This window comes from Balearica regulorum, chromosome 1 (assembly GCF_011004875.1).
Source record: "Balearica regulorum gibbericeps isolate bBalReg1 chromosome 1, bBalReg1.pri, whole genome shotgun sequence".
Classification (NCBI taxonomy): Eukaryota; Metazoa; Chordata; class Aves; order Gruiformes; family Gruidae; genus Balearica; species Balearica regulorum.
In genome coordinates, this window is record NC_046184.1 from 201184007 (window position 1) to 201199819 (window position 15813).

General features: G+C 41.2%; 1 protein-coding gene across 3 annotated transcripts in view; it reads right to left on the reverse strand.

Moving 5' to 3' along the window:
* The window catches only part of ELMOD1 (ELMO domain containing 1), a 47611-nt gene that overhangs the window by 11205 nt on the left and 20593 nt on the right, over positions 1 to 15813 (reverse strand). For all 3 annotated transcript variants that reach the window (XM_075742307.1, XM_075742310.1, XM_075742308.1), the window contains exons 3-7: positions 8750 to 8895; positions 8565 to 8593; positions 7258 to 7355; positions 3657 to 3786; positions 318 to 451 (exon numbers count right to left, since the gene is read on the reverse strand). In XM_075742307.1, the coding sequence (XP_075598422.1) occupies positions 318 to 451; positions 3657 to 3786; positions 7258 to 7355; positions 8565 to 8593; positions 8750 to 8895 (537 nt within the window). The remainder of the gene's footprint in view (positions 1 to 317; positions 452 to 3656; positions 3787 to 7257; positions 7356 to 8564; positions 8594 to 8749; positions 8896 to 15813) is intronic.

A 15813-nucleotide genomic window follows, 5' to 3' on the forward strand; every position in this document is an offset into this window, starting at 1 on the left:
ATATTGGTGAAAATATACTTTACAGTTTCTTTCTTGTGGGAAGAGAGTGCTAACTTACTGTGTCACAGCAAAACTAAAAAAAAAAAAGGGGCTTAGCAAGCAGTATTACTGAGTTGAATTAGGAATACTGAAAGGAGACCCCTTTGAGAAGGGAGACCCCCAAAAATTTGCGCTAGCATATAAATTCTTTCAGTTTTTAATATGAAGTCCCTAACACTTTTATAAGCTATTCCCAGAGACTTGCTAAAAATCTGCAAGTAGTGCTGCTTTTCATGACTTCAGACACACATACACCATCTACAGAGAAACATACTTACACCAAGTTATATAAGCCCAGGAGACCCATCCCTCTAAAGTCTGTTTTAGGATCGTCACCTTGGAAACCAATTTCACACCACTGCTTCGAAATCCGAGCTTTCAGTGGTGAATTGGGCTTCAAGCATTTCCACAACTAGGAAGATTACAGGTAAAATATAATTAAACTTCCACACATTAGTAGGGCTTTTTCTTCTTTTTAAACCAAGTTAAGTTCTGATGTAACATCACTGCATTGCTATCCCAGCACCCCAAACGTAACGTCAAATTAAATTTCTGGGATTGAGGAGGGTGGGAGGGAAATCCCAACCCACTCTGAAGTACTGCAAATGTTTCAGCCCTACAAGGCCCTTCTGACCTTATCGGCAGCTGCTGTAACATCTTGCACAAGGACTTGTTTTGTTCACGCTTTGTGCGTCAAACTAGCGTCTGCCTCCATAAGCACAGAGACAGGAACGGGCTGGAATTCGGGTATAAATCACTGACAGAGTGGCAGGCAATCAGCCCCAGGTCCCTGAGGCTCTGCAGCAATCTTTCCTCTGGCATCTTTTTTCAAACCTCTGGAAGGGTTATAAATCAAGAGTGCTGACTTGGCTACTACAGTGCTGAAAAGCAAATCGGCGAACATTTAAAAAAAAAAAAAATCCATACAAGAATAGCATGTGCCACCTTCATATTTAACTAAGGGGTGAAACATTCATTGATCTCACATTAAAAAACAAAAGGACAAAGTGATTTAACAAGCCAGATCCTCAGCTGGAATAAATCCACTTAGCTCCACAGGTCCAGCGACTTAAGTGCCTAAGCATCATGTTGCTAGGCACCTAAAAGCAGCCTAAATCGACATGTCTGACAAATACATACCTTTCTGCACACCTCATGTGCCACATCACAAACTCACCCTTTCCAAAGTGCATTAAGAAATCAGGTGTTCTCCATATACCATGAATTGGTGAGTAGGACTTCAAGAAATGCACTTAAACAAAGTCTACCCAAGGGAAAGAGCTTGTATGCACATTTCTCAAATAAAAACCCAAGAAATTGTATTAATTTTAGCAATTCTAACTGCATTTAAAATGAAGCGCCTTAGGAAGGTTAAAACTTTAATAATTTCACTTTGTAATGATTGCATAAAGCACCACTATTTAAATCATATTTGCTATCTTTCTTGTTCATTCATCGATAGTAAATACAGTATTATTCATTAGTTCAATCACATTAAGTTAATCTTTCTCTCATTCATAAAGTGCCCTCCTGGTAAACGTGAATAAATGATGGACATTAGGAACTTGAATTGCCCATTGCAGAGATCACTTAGCAGAATACCCAGAAGGAATGAAAACCAACCAGCCTATTCTTCCCCAGCGCGGGTTGGAAACCGAATTAAACCCTTGGACATATTTCCATTTGACATGAGAATTTGCAAAAGCAAAACGCCTGCTGTAAACAAGTGTTAATACACAGGTTACACTGGAGGCAGATGGTGAAACTGGTACTTTCTTCAACGTTACAAATTTTACAGTGTAAGCTGCGCCGTTTAATCTCCCCACAGACAAACGCTCAGTTTCCATTCTGCTTTTATTCTCACAGTTACGTTTTTAAAGCACTTACGTGACTACACATCATTGCTGACGTGGTTCTCGGGAGCATCTAAGAACCAGGACCTTGCCCTCACAGGCTGGGTGGCTAGGAAGTAGATCACAGCCAGCTCCTCGGTGCTTCCCACCTCTGATCCCATCCTCAGACCCAACTTCTTGCTCTCTGGGCAATGTAGATGCCCAACATATTTAGGAATGCTTTCCTGGAGCCAAAGGCCCTCATTAAACCTGTAGCCAGGTACCTGGTATTTTCAAGGATCAACATTGTAGGTTGGCACCTGGATCTCCCACCTCCAAGACACAGGCTTCCTCATTGGGTAAATCTGTGTGTCCTTTTAGTTAAAGCCCACTCTACCCCCAGAAATTTGCACGTTTGGCTTCACAGGGGCAGGACTTGAACAGGAGGAGTCCATCTGCCCCGTTGTACCTGGTGGCTACAGCAGCACTCCTTCAGGGGCAGCTCTGGATTTTGACAACTCCTCGGCGAGACTCCCACCTCCCAGCAAGGAGCCAACCTTAAAGACAGCTTTCCAGACACCCACAGGAAGTCTTTGACCATTTGAGGCATTTTTTTTTAGAAATAGTTATTTGCGTCCGTAAGTGCTTATCTAAGATGCCTACTGGGATTTTCGGAAGTACCTGGAAGCCCAAGTAACTAAGCTTAAAGATCCAGAAGCTCCCGCTGTAACTTGTGTAAAGCACCACACTGCAAGCTAGAGTCTGGAAAACGGCTTCATCATCATGTGCTGTAAAAATCCCAGCCAAAGTCAGAGGGGGACAGAAGCACAGGTAGTCTTTAAGTTTTCAATACTTTTGTTTAAAATAATTTTAAAAAAAGAAACCCAATCAGGTGGTAAGTTTTTATAAGATGTCTGAAAATTCTGTAAGAAGGCATTTTTGCTTGTAGATAAGCTGATTATCACTATTCTATGTTTCTTGCCATTTCTCTGAAGCATCTTGCACTAGCTACAGTCAGAAACAGGATCAGAAGGAATACTGGTTCTTGGTATTAGACTATTTTCCACCCCTCTTCATTCTCTCCTTCGTTTATTTCTAATATAAGAGCTCTCTAGCTCTCCCTCTGCTTATGGCTTCAAGATCATCTTCCTGAAAAAATACTTTTATTATCTGCTCCAGTGCAAGGCTTTCCTGAAAGCATGAATTAAGTAAAACCCAATTGGTATGTTTTCATCATTGTGCATGTATTATCTAAAGAACGGTTTCATTTTGTTTTCATTTGAAAATATATTTGATAAATATAAATGTGTAATTCATCATCTCCCACCCTTCCATCCCACACAATAAAAGCTAGAGGTTTGCCATTGGGATACACAGACCATGTCTTCAAAAATACAATAAATTGAAGGAAAAAAAATCAAGTTCATTCTGGTTAAGAGAGAAGAATACCCTTCTCGTGTTGAGGAAAGGTGTACTGAAGTAGGACATAGGGCTACTTTTCCACAGCTCATAGCACAGACCTGTTATCTGCAGTAAGAGGTGGGTATCCAGTGCCTAGATATAGTCCCGCCAAGGGAAATGCATTCATCAACCAGGGAGTGAGCCGCTTGCTTGGCAGGTGTTACACACAGACCAGATTAAGACACTGCATAGCCTTATCTTAAAACAGGTACACGATGGAGTAAGGCAACAAAACCTCTCCATGTTTTAAAGAGGTTTATAAACCAGGTCATTTGGAGCTGACATGAATAAAGGACGCCCTGTAAGCAGCTCTTAAGCACCTACCTTCAGAAGCATTTCCTCATGTTGCGGATTCTCTGAATCGTAAGGCTCTCTGCGCAGCTTTTCAACCTCTGCAATCAGATTTCTGTACCCCACAATCTGCAGCAGGCATGCCTGAAGAGATACTCCCAACCTGAGGCGGGGGGGGAGAAAGGAGCAACATAATCCAACTCAATCGTATGTACCCATGAAACAGCACTACTGCGTACATACCCGTTTAATTCACAGGAGTAATGTTACATCAACGAATTGACAGTCTAACATTTTAATTACAACAGGAGAATTTACAAGAGATCAATATTACCTTAAACAAGGCCTTGTGAAATGCATAGTCTTATTTAGTGCCTTCCTTAGATGATAAAATTTGGAGTTTTTTAAAGCTTTGAACAGTGAATTTTCACACTGAAATCTCATAATAACTCTACACAGCAGCATTGAGTGCCTGAAACAAGCCCATTACTGAATCTTTCCCCTCATTCAAATGGCAGCTTCTCAAACAATACCCCAAGACCAGAGATGTGAACTTAAAGCGGGGTGAGGGGGAGAGGAAATTCAGCAAAAAGCTAAAAATACTCATTTTGCCTCCATGTCACAAAAGCTAGCACAAAGAAGCCAAAAACCTGAAGTAATATAGTTCAAAGATCTGCCTCTAGGCAGTCGGGTTTTTTTGTCTCACATTAACAATCACTATAATGGCTCTTTTCATTATAATGCAGATTTTACATTTCCTTTTTAGATTTCCTGATGCACCAAAAAAAACCCCAACCAACAAATAAACCAACCCAAAACCCAAACCAAACCTCAAAAAACCCTCACCCTACATGTGGCTTCCAAGGCTTTGAATTACGACAGCTTATTCAGTTTTAGGTTAAGATTTTATACTATTAAATACAAGTTATGCAGTACACAACTGCCATGCATCATAAGAATATTTAATTATATATGGGAATAAATCCTTTAATTTTTAATAATGTCAGAAATTATCTGAACACTTAATATGAATTTGGAGGGCACAGCTAAATCTGTACCCTCATTCCTCTGTGGAACCCAGGCTGCACTGCTATTAAGATGCACAGGTTCCTCATCTGTCTTGCTTGATATATTAAAACATTTTGTTTATTCCATAATACTGTTAAATTTTCTGAGCAGAAGGATTTTCACTGCTTATCTTTTGGGATTAATCTACAGCATCAGAGATGTCATCATTAGGCCATTTCTCTTGCTGCAATTTCATGCTATTTGTGGCTATAACCCTTTCAGAATAACCTATGCAGTGTTTTCCCTCCTTTGCTGCTTGGTTTTTTTACATGCTTCACTTGCTATACCCTACAGTTTTACAGAAATGTTGCATTTCAACGAAAGCTGAAAAGCCTGATAAGACTGCATGTGAATTGCTGTAGTGCATTACTAAACCACAGCCATAATGTTTTTAACTACTCTATAACCTCAGAGTAGTTTAGAGCAGAACACCACGGGCAGTGGCAAAGCAGAGCAATTTTATATTAAAAAATAAATATATTCTTAAGTTAAGTTGCACAATATATACAAAGCAAGCCACGTTTGCACTTTATCTAAAGCCAGTCAAATGCTCTGTGCAAACATGGAGGGATGGAATTAGTTTCCCTATTCTCCTTTTCATGAAGGTTTTGCTCTCCTCCTTGCCAAACAGAGGATGCGGGTGAGCTGCTGATGCCCCACTCCTCCTCCCTGCTATCCCTGTGCTGGTGGTGGCACTTCTCAGAGCACAGGAGCAACCTGCCTGGGCTTGCACCCCCACCACTCAGCCCAGGTGCTCCATGAGATGGAGACGTGTTCAAAACTGGGAGTATTTCATGGACTGCTTCCATAGTTAGTGTAGACTGCATGTGTCACCTGGTTATTCAACCTACTTGCTCCCACCACTAAATATACACACTTATCTCAGAGGCATTGATAAAGGGAAATTACTATGGGCCTCCTCCTCTTCAGGTCATGGCAGCCCACAGCCTTCAAGAACAGCTCAGTGCAAACAGCCCTGGGATGCTGGTTCAGCTCTGCAAAGATGCTACATTAACAGTAATGACTGTTTACAGATTTGCAGAAACACATATAGTGTGACACATGACCCCTTGTCCTTACCCCAGGAGATTTCAAGTCTCTACTATGCAAGGGAAGGCCGGAGCTTCTGAACAAGACACTGTGAATGCACGTTTTTTATGTTCAAGAGTAGCCAAGCTGATGCATTTTCCTTAATCCTGTCTAAAGAAATAGCTGACCTGCTTTTGCTGCAATTTCTTCAGAAAACTTTAGTATGAAATAAAGGACTCACCCGTAAATCTTCTATGTAGATGCTTGAAGTTTAGCAGAACTATGATTAATTTAATATAAGGAGCAATTTAGCAGCAGGGTGCGTTTCTATGTATGTGGCACCACCTTGCACATCCCAGGCCACCATTCCTCACTGTTTTGTAAAGATATTTCACCAAACTGGATGGGGTGTGAGGGGGGATGGGAATGAAGGACTCAGTCCTGTAAAATGTGGAGCGCAAGGGTCCTAGTTCAAAAACAATTGAGCATTTGTTCTGTCGTAGAGCATATGAACATCACCTGGATTAAACAAAAAATAGTTCATTTGTTTGTTTAGTTTTTTGTTGTTGTTTTTTTTTAATATTAGGACCAGATCATTCAAAATGTAACTTAAGTTTCAGAGGCCTGATTCAAGCTAGCAGAAATTATTTGTACCTCCGCTGTCTCTCCTGGAAGACAGGATTTCTTCAGAGGCGAAAGGCAATGCCATGAGGAGAATCAGATGGTCATCTCCAGTGTCATACAAAATACTGTTTTAATGAATTCCCTGTTTTTTCTTGGAATTATTCTACCCAGTTACCCAAGGCTCCAACACTGAGGAGTACTTGAACCTGCCTGATTGCTAATGCTGCAGTTACTGATGTCCACAGGCCAGGCTCTGAGCTGTGCACGTTTACATCCTGCAGTTTTTTCTCATTAATTTTGCAGTCACAAAAGCTAGGGGCTGAGAGGTAAGGCAACCACAAAAGTGTTATCGTTCACTCTTGAAATACACGCTTGTAAATTTAATGGTTTGTCATCAGTCTCTTCTTACCACTAACATCTTGTGGCATTGAAAGAATATCAGCTATGTTGTATCATTAAAACTTGTGTTTGGATAATTAAAGGCAATTTAAAAATGCAAACCAGTATACTGTTTATATCAGTTACAACAAGATGAATTCCTCCCCACTCAAAAGACTGCATACAGCCTTGCTAAGAAGCCATCACTGTCACTGCCAGGACCACCTGCCTTGTGGTATTTTATCCCTGGGGAAGTGGCCCCCATAAATCAATGCATCAACAATACACTAAGACAGCACAATTCAAGAAGCAGCTAAAGAGACTCAGGACTTGCCTGTTACAGTCACAATAAAAGATCATTCATTTTTCCATCAGCTTTTTGACAGAAAAGCTTAAGTTGGAGTTTTAAGCTGAGAGACAGAATTCATCTTCAAATTGTGTGCCACAATAGCTATGGAGAACCAGTTCTCCATGGACCTCGGCACTGAAGAAATCAATAATTCCCATTTGTTTTGTAAGGAAACCATGAACTTACTGTGGATTTATATCTGGATTAATCCTTTTCAGCTCCATGATGTCATCTATAGTTTTTTCAATAGCATCAGGGTGGACACTTACTGAAGTTTGCAGTCGCTAAAAAGAGATTTAAACACATATTAATTCTTATGGAAGCCATTATTCAATAGAAGTTAACAATGGTAAATTTGACACCTAAAAGCTTCTAGATCAAGAGTCCAGAAGACCCAACTCAATATATGTACACACCTATCAGTCTGTTCAACCCCACTGACTAGTTTCAGAGCACTGGCCCTATAAGAAGTCGAGTCGCTTCGCCATGGCCTCGTAGTCTATCGCATTTCTGGGGCAGCTGCCAGTGAAGATGATCTGCACTGAGGCATTTGATCAAGAAAATCAGCTTCAGACCATCTGCCTAATTACACTGGCATTGCTAGCCTTCATTTGACACCCCCTCTTCCAACACATTGCAGTAACACAACAAAACATTTTTTCCTTTCTCTTGCATGTCATTGTAGAGATGACCCTGAAGTTCAGTATTCAAAAACCACAATGCCTTCCAAAAAATGGAGAGGTTGAGCTTTCTGGTGCTTTGTCTCAAAACTACACAACTGCTTAAATGCAGGCTTTTAAATAAGATTCTGCCTCCCTGTTTGTGCTAGAAGTATATTTGGAAGCACCACGCTGAACTATGAGCTATGTGACATTGTTTCTGCTAATGCTGAGGTAAGCTTTTCAACATCACTGATTCTCGTGCTAAAGAGAAATGAACGGCTGAATGATGCTATTTAACATATATGCTTTGTGAGAATAATTTAGGTTAGCACAACCAGTGCTATAGTGAAAGGATAAGGTGAATTATTAACAAATTTAAAAGGAAAGCAAAGAACAAAGCTGTCTTGGCTATCCAGGTACTGCTGCCTTCAGCCTCTTTTATCCCCATTTTCCTGACAAGAAAACCTGAGGTGTAAAGTGTGTAAGTCACTTAACTGACTGCAGATTACAGAAATTCTAAGATAGGATGAGGAATCAAGCCAAGAAACCCCGAATTACAACATGTCACCCTCGTCATCTCCTCCATGACCTGTTGTCCCCTTGATTCCATCAGTGCCTCAGTATGCCTGTCCCTGGAGCACAGGACACCCTCCCTGACTTTGGAAGATACCTGCTATTGCAGACACAGGACCCTCTTCAGTAGAAGATGGTTTTAATATAAAATCATATTAAACCTCAGAGTGATATTTTGGTGGTCAGCACACAGCAAACTGAACAAACCAACCGCACAGGACACAATAGAAACGGTGAATGATGTGATCTTGCACTCACCTTACTTTTTGAACCTTTCAGTGATGCCTCTGTAAGAGAACAGTATTTGAAAGCATTGTGTCAGACAAACTAAGTTTATATTGGATTCATTTAACAATTTATTTGTTTAAAAGAATGAAGTCATACTATTTTTAGCACATGCAGAAAGGTACAAAGGCACGCAGAGCTAAGTATTTTGCAGTTACCTATTTTCATAGTTCTGGCAGCTCCAGGTTTGGTATTGTAACAGATCCTTTGCAATTCACATCGACCTGTTAGTTTCCTGACCACGAATTTCAGGCAGCGCCACAAGCATTTGCAGTAGAAGTACAGGCATACCTGGACAAACATCCTGGCAAAAAAAGACGCCTGAAAATAAGAGTCCTGAGCAGAGTTTGTTTCAACAAGGTCACCACCCAAACAGAACATACTTCCTCACACCAAATTCCCATTGCCTAAGGACACCTCTAAAACAAAAGCAGCATTCACACTGTAAACGATTATCCTGGTAAGTGTTAAATCATATTTTTTAGTCTTACCCAACAAAAAAAACACGCACAAAGCGCCAGAACGGGAAGCACAGAATAAATCAACTCCAGGGTTCTCAAAAGAGTATTTCTAGAAAACTCTCTGTGCCCTAAAAATAAAAGGTCGTATAGTTCCTGTTAACGCTTTGGGAGAACAGTACTGCAGGAGAAGGGAGCACATTCACCCTGTTGTCATGGCTGCTGAGGGTCCAGGGAGCCACTACACCCTGTCTTAGCTTTGCCTCTGCATCCAGCAGCTCCAAGCAGAGTGGCTGGTTATCCTGACACACATGAATCGACACTCCTGTCAGGTCCCTGAGAGTGAAAAGTGATGATTAAGGAAACCAAAGCTTCCCCGTTTCAGGAGAGAAGGTGTTTAAGAACCTGTCCAGAGGACTGACTGCTCTTCCCAAGATCAGCTTCTATACAGCGCTGATGTTGCACAGTTTCTCAAAGTACAGAACTGACAGTAAGCCAAGAAAGCCCTTATTTAGATACTGCATCCAGTTTTGAGCCCCAGCAATAAAACACAGACTTTGACAAACTGGATGGATTTAAGAGGAAGTCCCCGAGATGGTGGGGCTGGAGCACCAGACCTGTGAGGAAGGGCTGCAGGAGCTGGACTTGTTCAGCCTGGAGCAGAGATGGCTTTGGGGGGACCTAACGACAGCCTCCAGTGCCTGTGGGGAGGTCATGAAGGAGGCCGAGCCGGGCTCTTCACAGCGGTGCAGGGCAGGAAGGCGAGGGACAACAGTCATAAGCTGAAACATAAGAGGCTCAGCCTAGATATAAGGAGAAGCTTTTTCCCCATGAGGACAGGCAGGTAGTAGCACAGGTTGCGCAGAGAGCTTGTGCGGTCTCCTTCCTCAGAATTTATTAAGCCCTGAGTGGAAGACGCCCTGAGCAGCCTGGTCTGACCTCAGAGCTGACCTGCTGTGAGCAGGGGGTTGAAGCAGAGACCTGCGGAGGTCCCTCCAGCCTGAACTATCCTGTGATTTGAACTATCCTACCAAAGCCTGAAAGGCTGCGTACATGAGAAACGCTCTATTTTAAAGTTTGTTAGCATTGCAGCTGCTACCAAAGCCCACATACTGCTACCGCAATTACAATACACCCCCCAAAACACAGATTCCATGGGCTACAACTTACGTGGATACAATTTAGTTGTCTTGTTTCTATGGCTATGAAGGCACAGATCCTGGCATGTTACCCATCTGTCAACCTCCGGGGGATGCACCAGGACTTGAGGTGGCGGGCAGGATCCACCCGGGGCCCTTGGGTTCAGAAGCACATCTCAGAAAAGGCCAATTGCAAAGACCTATCATGGGAGCATTGCAATCTGGACGTGGTCCTGGGAAACTGGCTGTAGGTGGCCCTGCTAGAGCAGGAGGGGTGGACTAGATGACCTCCAGAGGTTCTTTCCAACTCAAACTCTCTGTGATTGTATTTTACGATTATATTATAGGAAAATATAAATACAGCTTTGATATTCTAGCTTGCCATTAAATGGTCAAAAATAATTTGGTCCATTATGTTCTAAGTCTGTATGTACCCATATTCATCATTAGCCCATTATCTCCTCCACATGCTGTTGATGCTTTCAAAGGACAGTTACTTGTTAGGAGACTCTGTATTATCCTTTTCAATGGAGTGTACTGGCTATTCTGAAATACTGAATTCCAGATACTCAAATCAGCTACAGCTTTAATAAAGCCTGAAGTGCTCCATCACTTCCTAAAGCATCCTGAAGGGCATGGTGTGGAAGGACATTCAGAGGAGGGAAGAAAAATTAACTCATGTTAATGTCCACAGAGGAGTTTAATCTGCTTTATGTTCACTTTAGTTTAATCCCCTTTGAAGGAGGATTAAGCTAAGGAAGCTAAAGCCATTTTACGTCTAAATGGAGAGCATCCACACAAGTATTTAACATGCTTTGAAAGCATCCACTTTATTTTCACACTTTTAGTTAATTCACTTAACACTCCCAAATGCCAGCACACAGACAACCCCCTTGTCTTTATGCAACAGGAAGCTTCTATTTTAGATACAAAGTGAAACCTGAAGAATGAGGAATGACTCCCACACTAGAATCAAGTTTTAGACAAGAAAAATGTTTCAGGTCCTGACACTGAAATATTTGGGGTGTCCCCCACCATGATGTGCCAGAGCACACTTATGTGAGGAGTTTGTACATGCTTCACAGCAGGTGATTACCTTCAGTATTAAGAACAAGACCAGTTATCAGGAGGCAAGTCCATCATCAGCCAAGCAGCCATTCTTTAAGTTCCCAACAGTCAGAAGTGTAGTCAGGTAAAGAGCCGATCTCATATAAAGTCAACTAATGCCTTCAACCGCAGTCTTTAAAAGTGGCTTGGAAAAACCCACAGGCTAACACACTTTGGTTTTCCAGTAGACATTTCATATCAACCTTCACAGATTTGACTAGTCTATCATCCCTGAAGAATCCAAACACAACCTACAGCTATCCCTGAACCTCCAGCTCTGTACTCAGGCTGAATGTCCAGAGAAATGAATACAAGAGATTCATGCTAAACTGGTACGTGGAGTATAGTAAAACAGAGTTCTGGGTTTTAACCATGTATTTGTAGTAGAAGTTAAACTTGCTTTCTTTTGGCCTGCTTTGTTTCCAAAGGTTTGGTCTCTGTTAGAGCAACTCACTACCCAGAGAACTCATTTATACAGAAAGAAGGGAGGAAAGACTCACTTAACTTCGTGTTAACAGCCCATGTCAGAAGATTTCCTTCTAATGAGCAAGATAGCTCCCACAAAACCCACACCTCATTTAAGAAAGTGCATGCTTATGCTTAATTGCCTCCAGAGCTGAAACACCACAACCCATTTCATTACTCAAAACCTTGTTTATTACTGCATTGTGTGATGTGGATAAATTTCTGGGCAGGGGGAAGGTGTTAGGTGCATTTGAATTATATGTTGTTGTCTTTAGGCTCAATGACAGAATCCCAAATCAAAGGAAAAACTCTAGAAGGGATAGAGCTGTCATCTTCCATGGTTGCAACCACCTTTCCCCACTGAAGTTTTGTGGTTTGCACAAAGATTAACTAATAAAAATGCATCTACTAAAAAAATGTCACTACAGCAAACAAACACTACATTTGTGATTCACTAAAATATACTTAGCAGCTATTACTAATAAAGCAGAGAAACATTAGTTTTGACTACATAGCTTACAGAAGAAAGTTAGCCTTTGTGGATACCTTCAGTTTTCTACTCATCCATCTCAAGCTTACAACAGTTGAAATCTTCCATTTGTAACATGAACAGCATAAAATGTAACACAAGTTTGTTTTCGAGGAGTTATTCTTTATAAAAGGGAATTCTTGCTTGCAGACGTTCTGTAATAAAAGCACACTAGTGATTAAATAAGACAACTTTTATTTTAGCTGCTGCGTGCTTCAGTTCATGTAAGCAAAGTGGAGACATGGGCAACTTTAAAACAAAACACAGCATAGCATGAACAAGAACCCACATGGAAGCACAGCATGAGCCACTTGTCTGACTACAGCACAGTGGCATTAGCTTCTGGTTTGTTTTAGGGTTTGATTTCAAATCTCCTCCCTACTCAATCTCTTCTGTGTTTTTACAGTTTTTTTCCTGATTGTCTTTGAAGGTTTTCTCAGCACAGAAGACAGTGTGCTTCACTAGCAGCTCGTGTAGTCATGTACAGTGATACTTCAGATCCTAAGGTGAGCTTTAAGAACACAAGTATTACAGAAATGAAGGTGTTCCTCACAGACTTGCATTCTATTCTTCCCAATCCCAATGCAAGCTCCTTCTCCTCCTCCTGTCCTACATGAAGCTCTACAGACCTACGAATTTGTGTTTATACATGCAAAGTGCATTACAAGAGTTCATATGAACATTCATTCAGGTAAAACAAAATAAAAACTGCATAATAAGATGCTGATGTGCACAGGCCTAATCAACAGGCAGTTGTCTTCGCATATGAAGGGAAACATATGCAGCCATCCTCCTATGAGAAGCCAGGGTTACACATTCCCCATTATTGATGACAATCGCTTGGACTTCAGAAGCTACCTGTACGTCTTGAGCAATACCAATGCAACTCAGCATAGTTCTCCCAACTTGGCTCACAGAAAGGGTCACTGAACTCTGAGATCAATACAACAGAAAAATCTACTCGTTACTTGAGTTCCAAGAAATCCAAAATCAAAACAACAAAATATTCTGAAATAAGTATTTCCTTGCATGTCTGGAGGACACTTACAGAATACTACCCAGTGCTTAAAGCTACCACCGCAATAGCCTGCAGTGCCACAGAAATGTAGTTTTCTTCTGTATAATTAGCAAACATCAGTTAAGGGCTGGTATATGCACCTATTTCACCTCTCCTTCTTCCTTGCTCTTCTACTTTTAACTCTTTCGTATCTTCCCTGCTCTATGTCACTCTACTTCGCAGCTCTAATTTTCTACTAAGAACAGCTTTAACCAAAAAAAGAATTAGGCAGTCAGTACCTTGCAAGGGCTATCAGGAGTGTTGCAAAACCAAGCAAGCAACTGATCTATATCTGCAATAACGGGGCTCAGCAGAGCTTCTGGAGAGCTCTTTTCCATGAGGGAGTGCATGAAGAAAGGGGGTTCTACAATTGCTAGGATCCTTGCAAGACACAGAGAAATTTAGAGCCAAAAAGAGCACAAGGTAAGAGTAACACGGCTGCAGTCACAGCACTTCTGTTCTCCACAGCATGTGCTGCTCTGCCTGGGGTAAGAAAGCACAGGCAGCAAGAAGCCAAGAACTGAGTGCGGAGTTTCACATCCTGACATTGCAAAGAGAAGGACAGAAGTGCTTCTCTACAAGAGGTCTCAAGGTTTGCCCTCAACTAGCCCAACTGATGTGGGTCAGTGTGATGGGAATGGCACAGGTGATGGTTATTAGAACTGACATCTCTCTCCAATGACAGTATGACATCAAATTTTCATGAAATATGGTTTTTTTATTTAAAGATGATTGGCTCTAGCCAGCCTTCTCCAAGATAAACAAATAGGAGCAAAATTGAGCACAGGTTTCCAAAGTTGTCTAATATTTCTGTGAAGCTCTTCCCTGTGTGAGGTATGTTCACCTAAATAGCAAGATGTACGTATAATGCAACATGCAGTATTTCCCTGACATGAAGGGAAGTAGACATTAATTACTGTGCAAAATTTTTGAAACTAATAAAATAGAAGGTGCTTATTTCCTCCCCCATGGTGATTTCAGAACCTTAGTATAGTTAGAGCTAGTAACGAACAGAACAAATACTTTGGGCAAAATGAAAACTTCAGCTAGATACCCAATGCTAGTGACTGGACTTAAAATGGAGGGGAAAAAGCAAGCAAAAACCAACACCACCCCTCACCCCACCTCACCCCCCAACCTACTAGTTTAAAAGAATTGAATAAAAGTCACTGAATCTATTTACATATCATTTTCTTTCCTGTGTCTCCTGTTTTAGGTCCTATGGGTAGGAAAGACTCTTACACAACTATTTTTCCTGAAGAACATAGCTCAGAGAAGAAAGTGTTACAGATCAGTATTTCCTTCCTGAGAATTCTGATTACGGCCTGAGAAGTCAAGGACACACAAGCTAGTTATGGATGACAAGCTGTCCAAATATGTGAGTAAGCAAGTGATACTACCCTGTTAGGAGGTAATTAACATGACTATCTTTGGTTTATTTGTATAAATTACAGTGTGTATACAAGGTCAACCAAGAAGTAATGTACCAGTCACCGTTTCTGCCATAAGCAAACCCGCTATTAGCTTCTTCAAAACACAAGACATTTTTTCGCTCTGTGCCTTTGCAGACTTGACAACTGAAATCCACCTTATCTCTCCATTTAGACATGAAAGCAAGTCACCGTGGCAACTAAGGAAGACACAAGAGTAGTTTTTAACAGCAGCTTTCCACACTTTCCCTGCTCTTGCTTTTTGCTGACTTGAGTTTCATTTTATCTGATGTGACTCCAGTAAGACAGAACTTATGCTTAAAATCTGCTAGGGCTTACAGACTGTTTTGCAGCAGATCAAGAGGAGGTGTCAAGTTTCTAGGATTTATTGAAAAAACCTAAGCGTCTGCTACAGTTGGTTCTCCAAGTTGTTATTATTTCAGATGTTTAAGATAAGTTACAGTCAAAGTGGACTTGTCACTGACAGACTCCTCAAAACCCCTTTTCAACAGCTGAAAGCACTGAAAGACCAAATATTTCACTGAGAGACAGTTCTACTATTTCATAAGGAATATTTCAGACTTTAGGAATAAGTCATACGAGAGCAAGCTGAGAAAGAAAAGAAACCTAGAACAACCTAAAATCTATTTTCATTTAGACATCACCTTGGATTAGAGATATGAACGTAAGAGTCCTGTAGGCCAACAGCATTCCCCTAAATTTAGGGATTTAGGGTTATTCCAAGCACTGGACTGTTTGTTTAAAAAAAGCTTCTCCTTCCACTGGAAAGCAGCAGCTGTTGAAAGCAGGTAGATGAGAAGCCAGAGATGAACTTCTGCTACATTAAGCATCCCCCAGTCTAAAACTGATATTCTTATGAAAGATCTAGATGTCAAAGCAGCCACCATTTGTGCAAGCACAGCCCCTTTCTTCGCTATTCAGATGTGCAATACTGCCTGGGAAAGGCAGGAATAGAGAAAGTAATTCAGACTAAGAAATGAGACTGCACAAGCAACCAATTAAATTTAGGACTTATT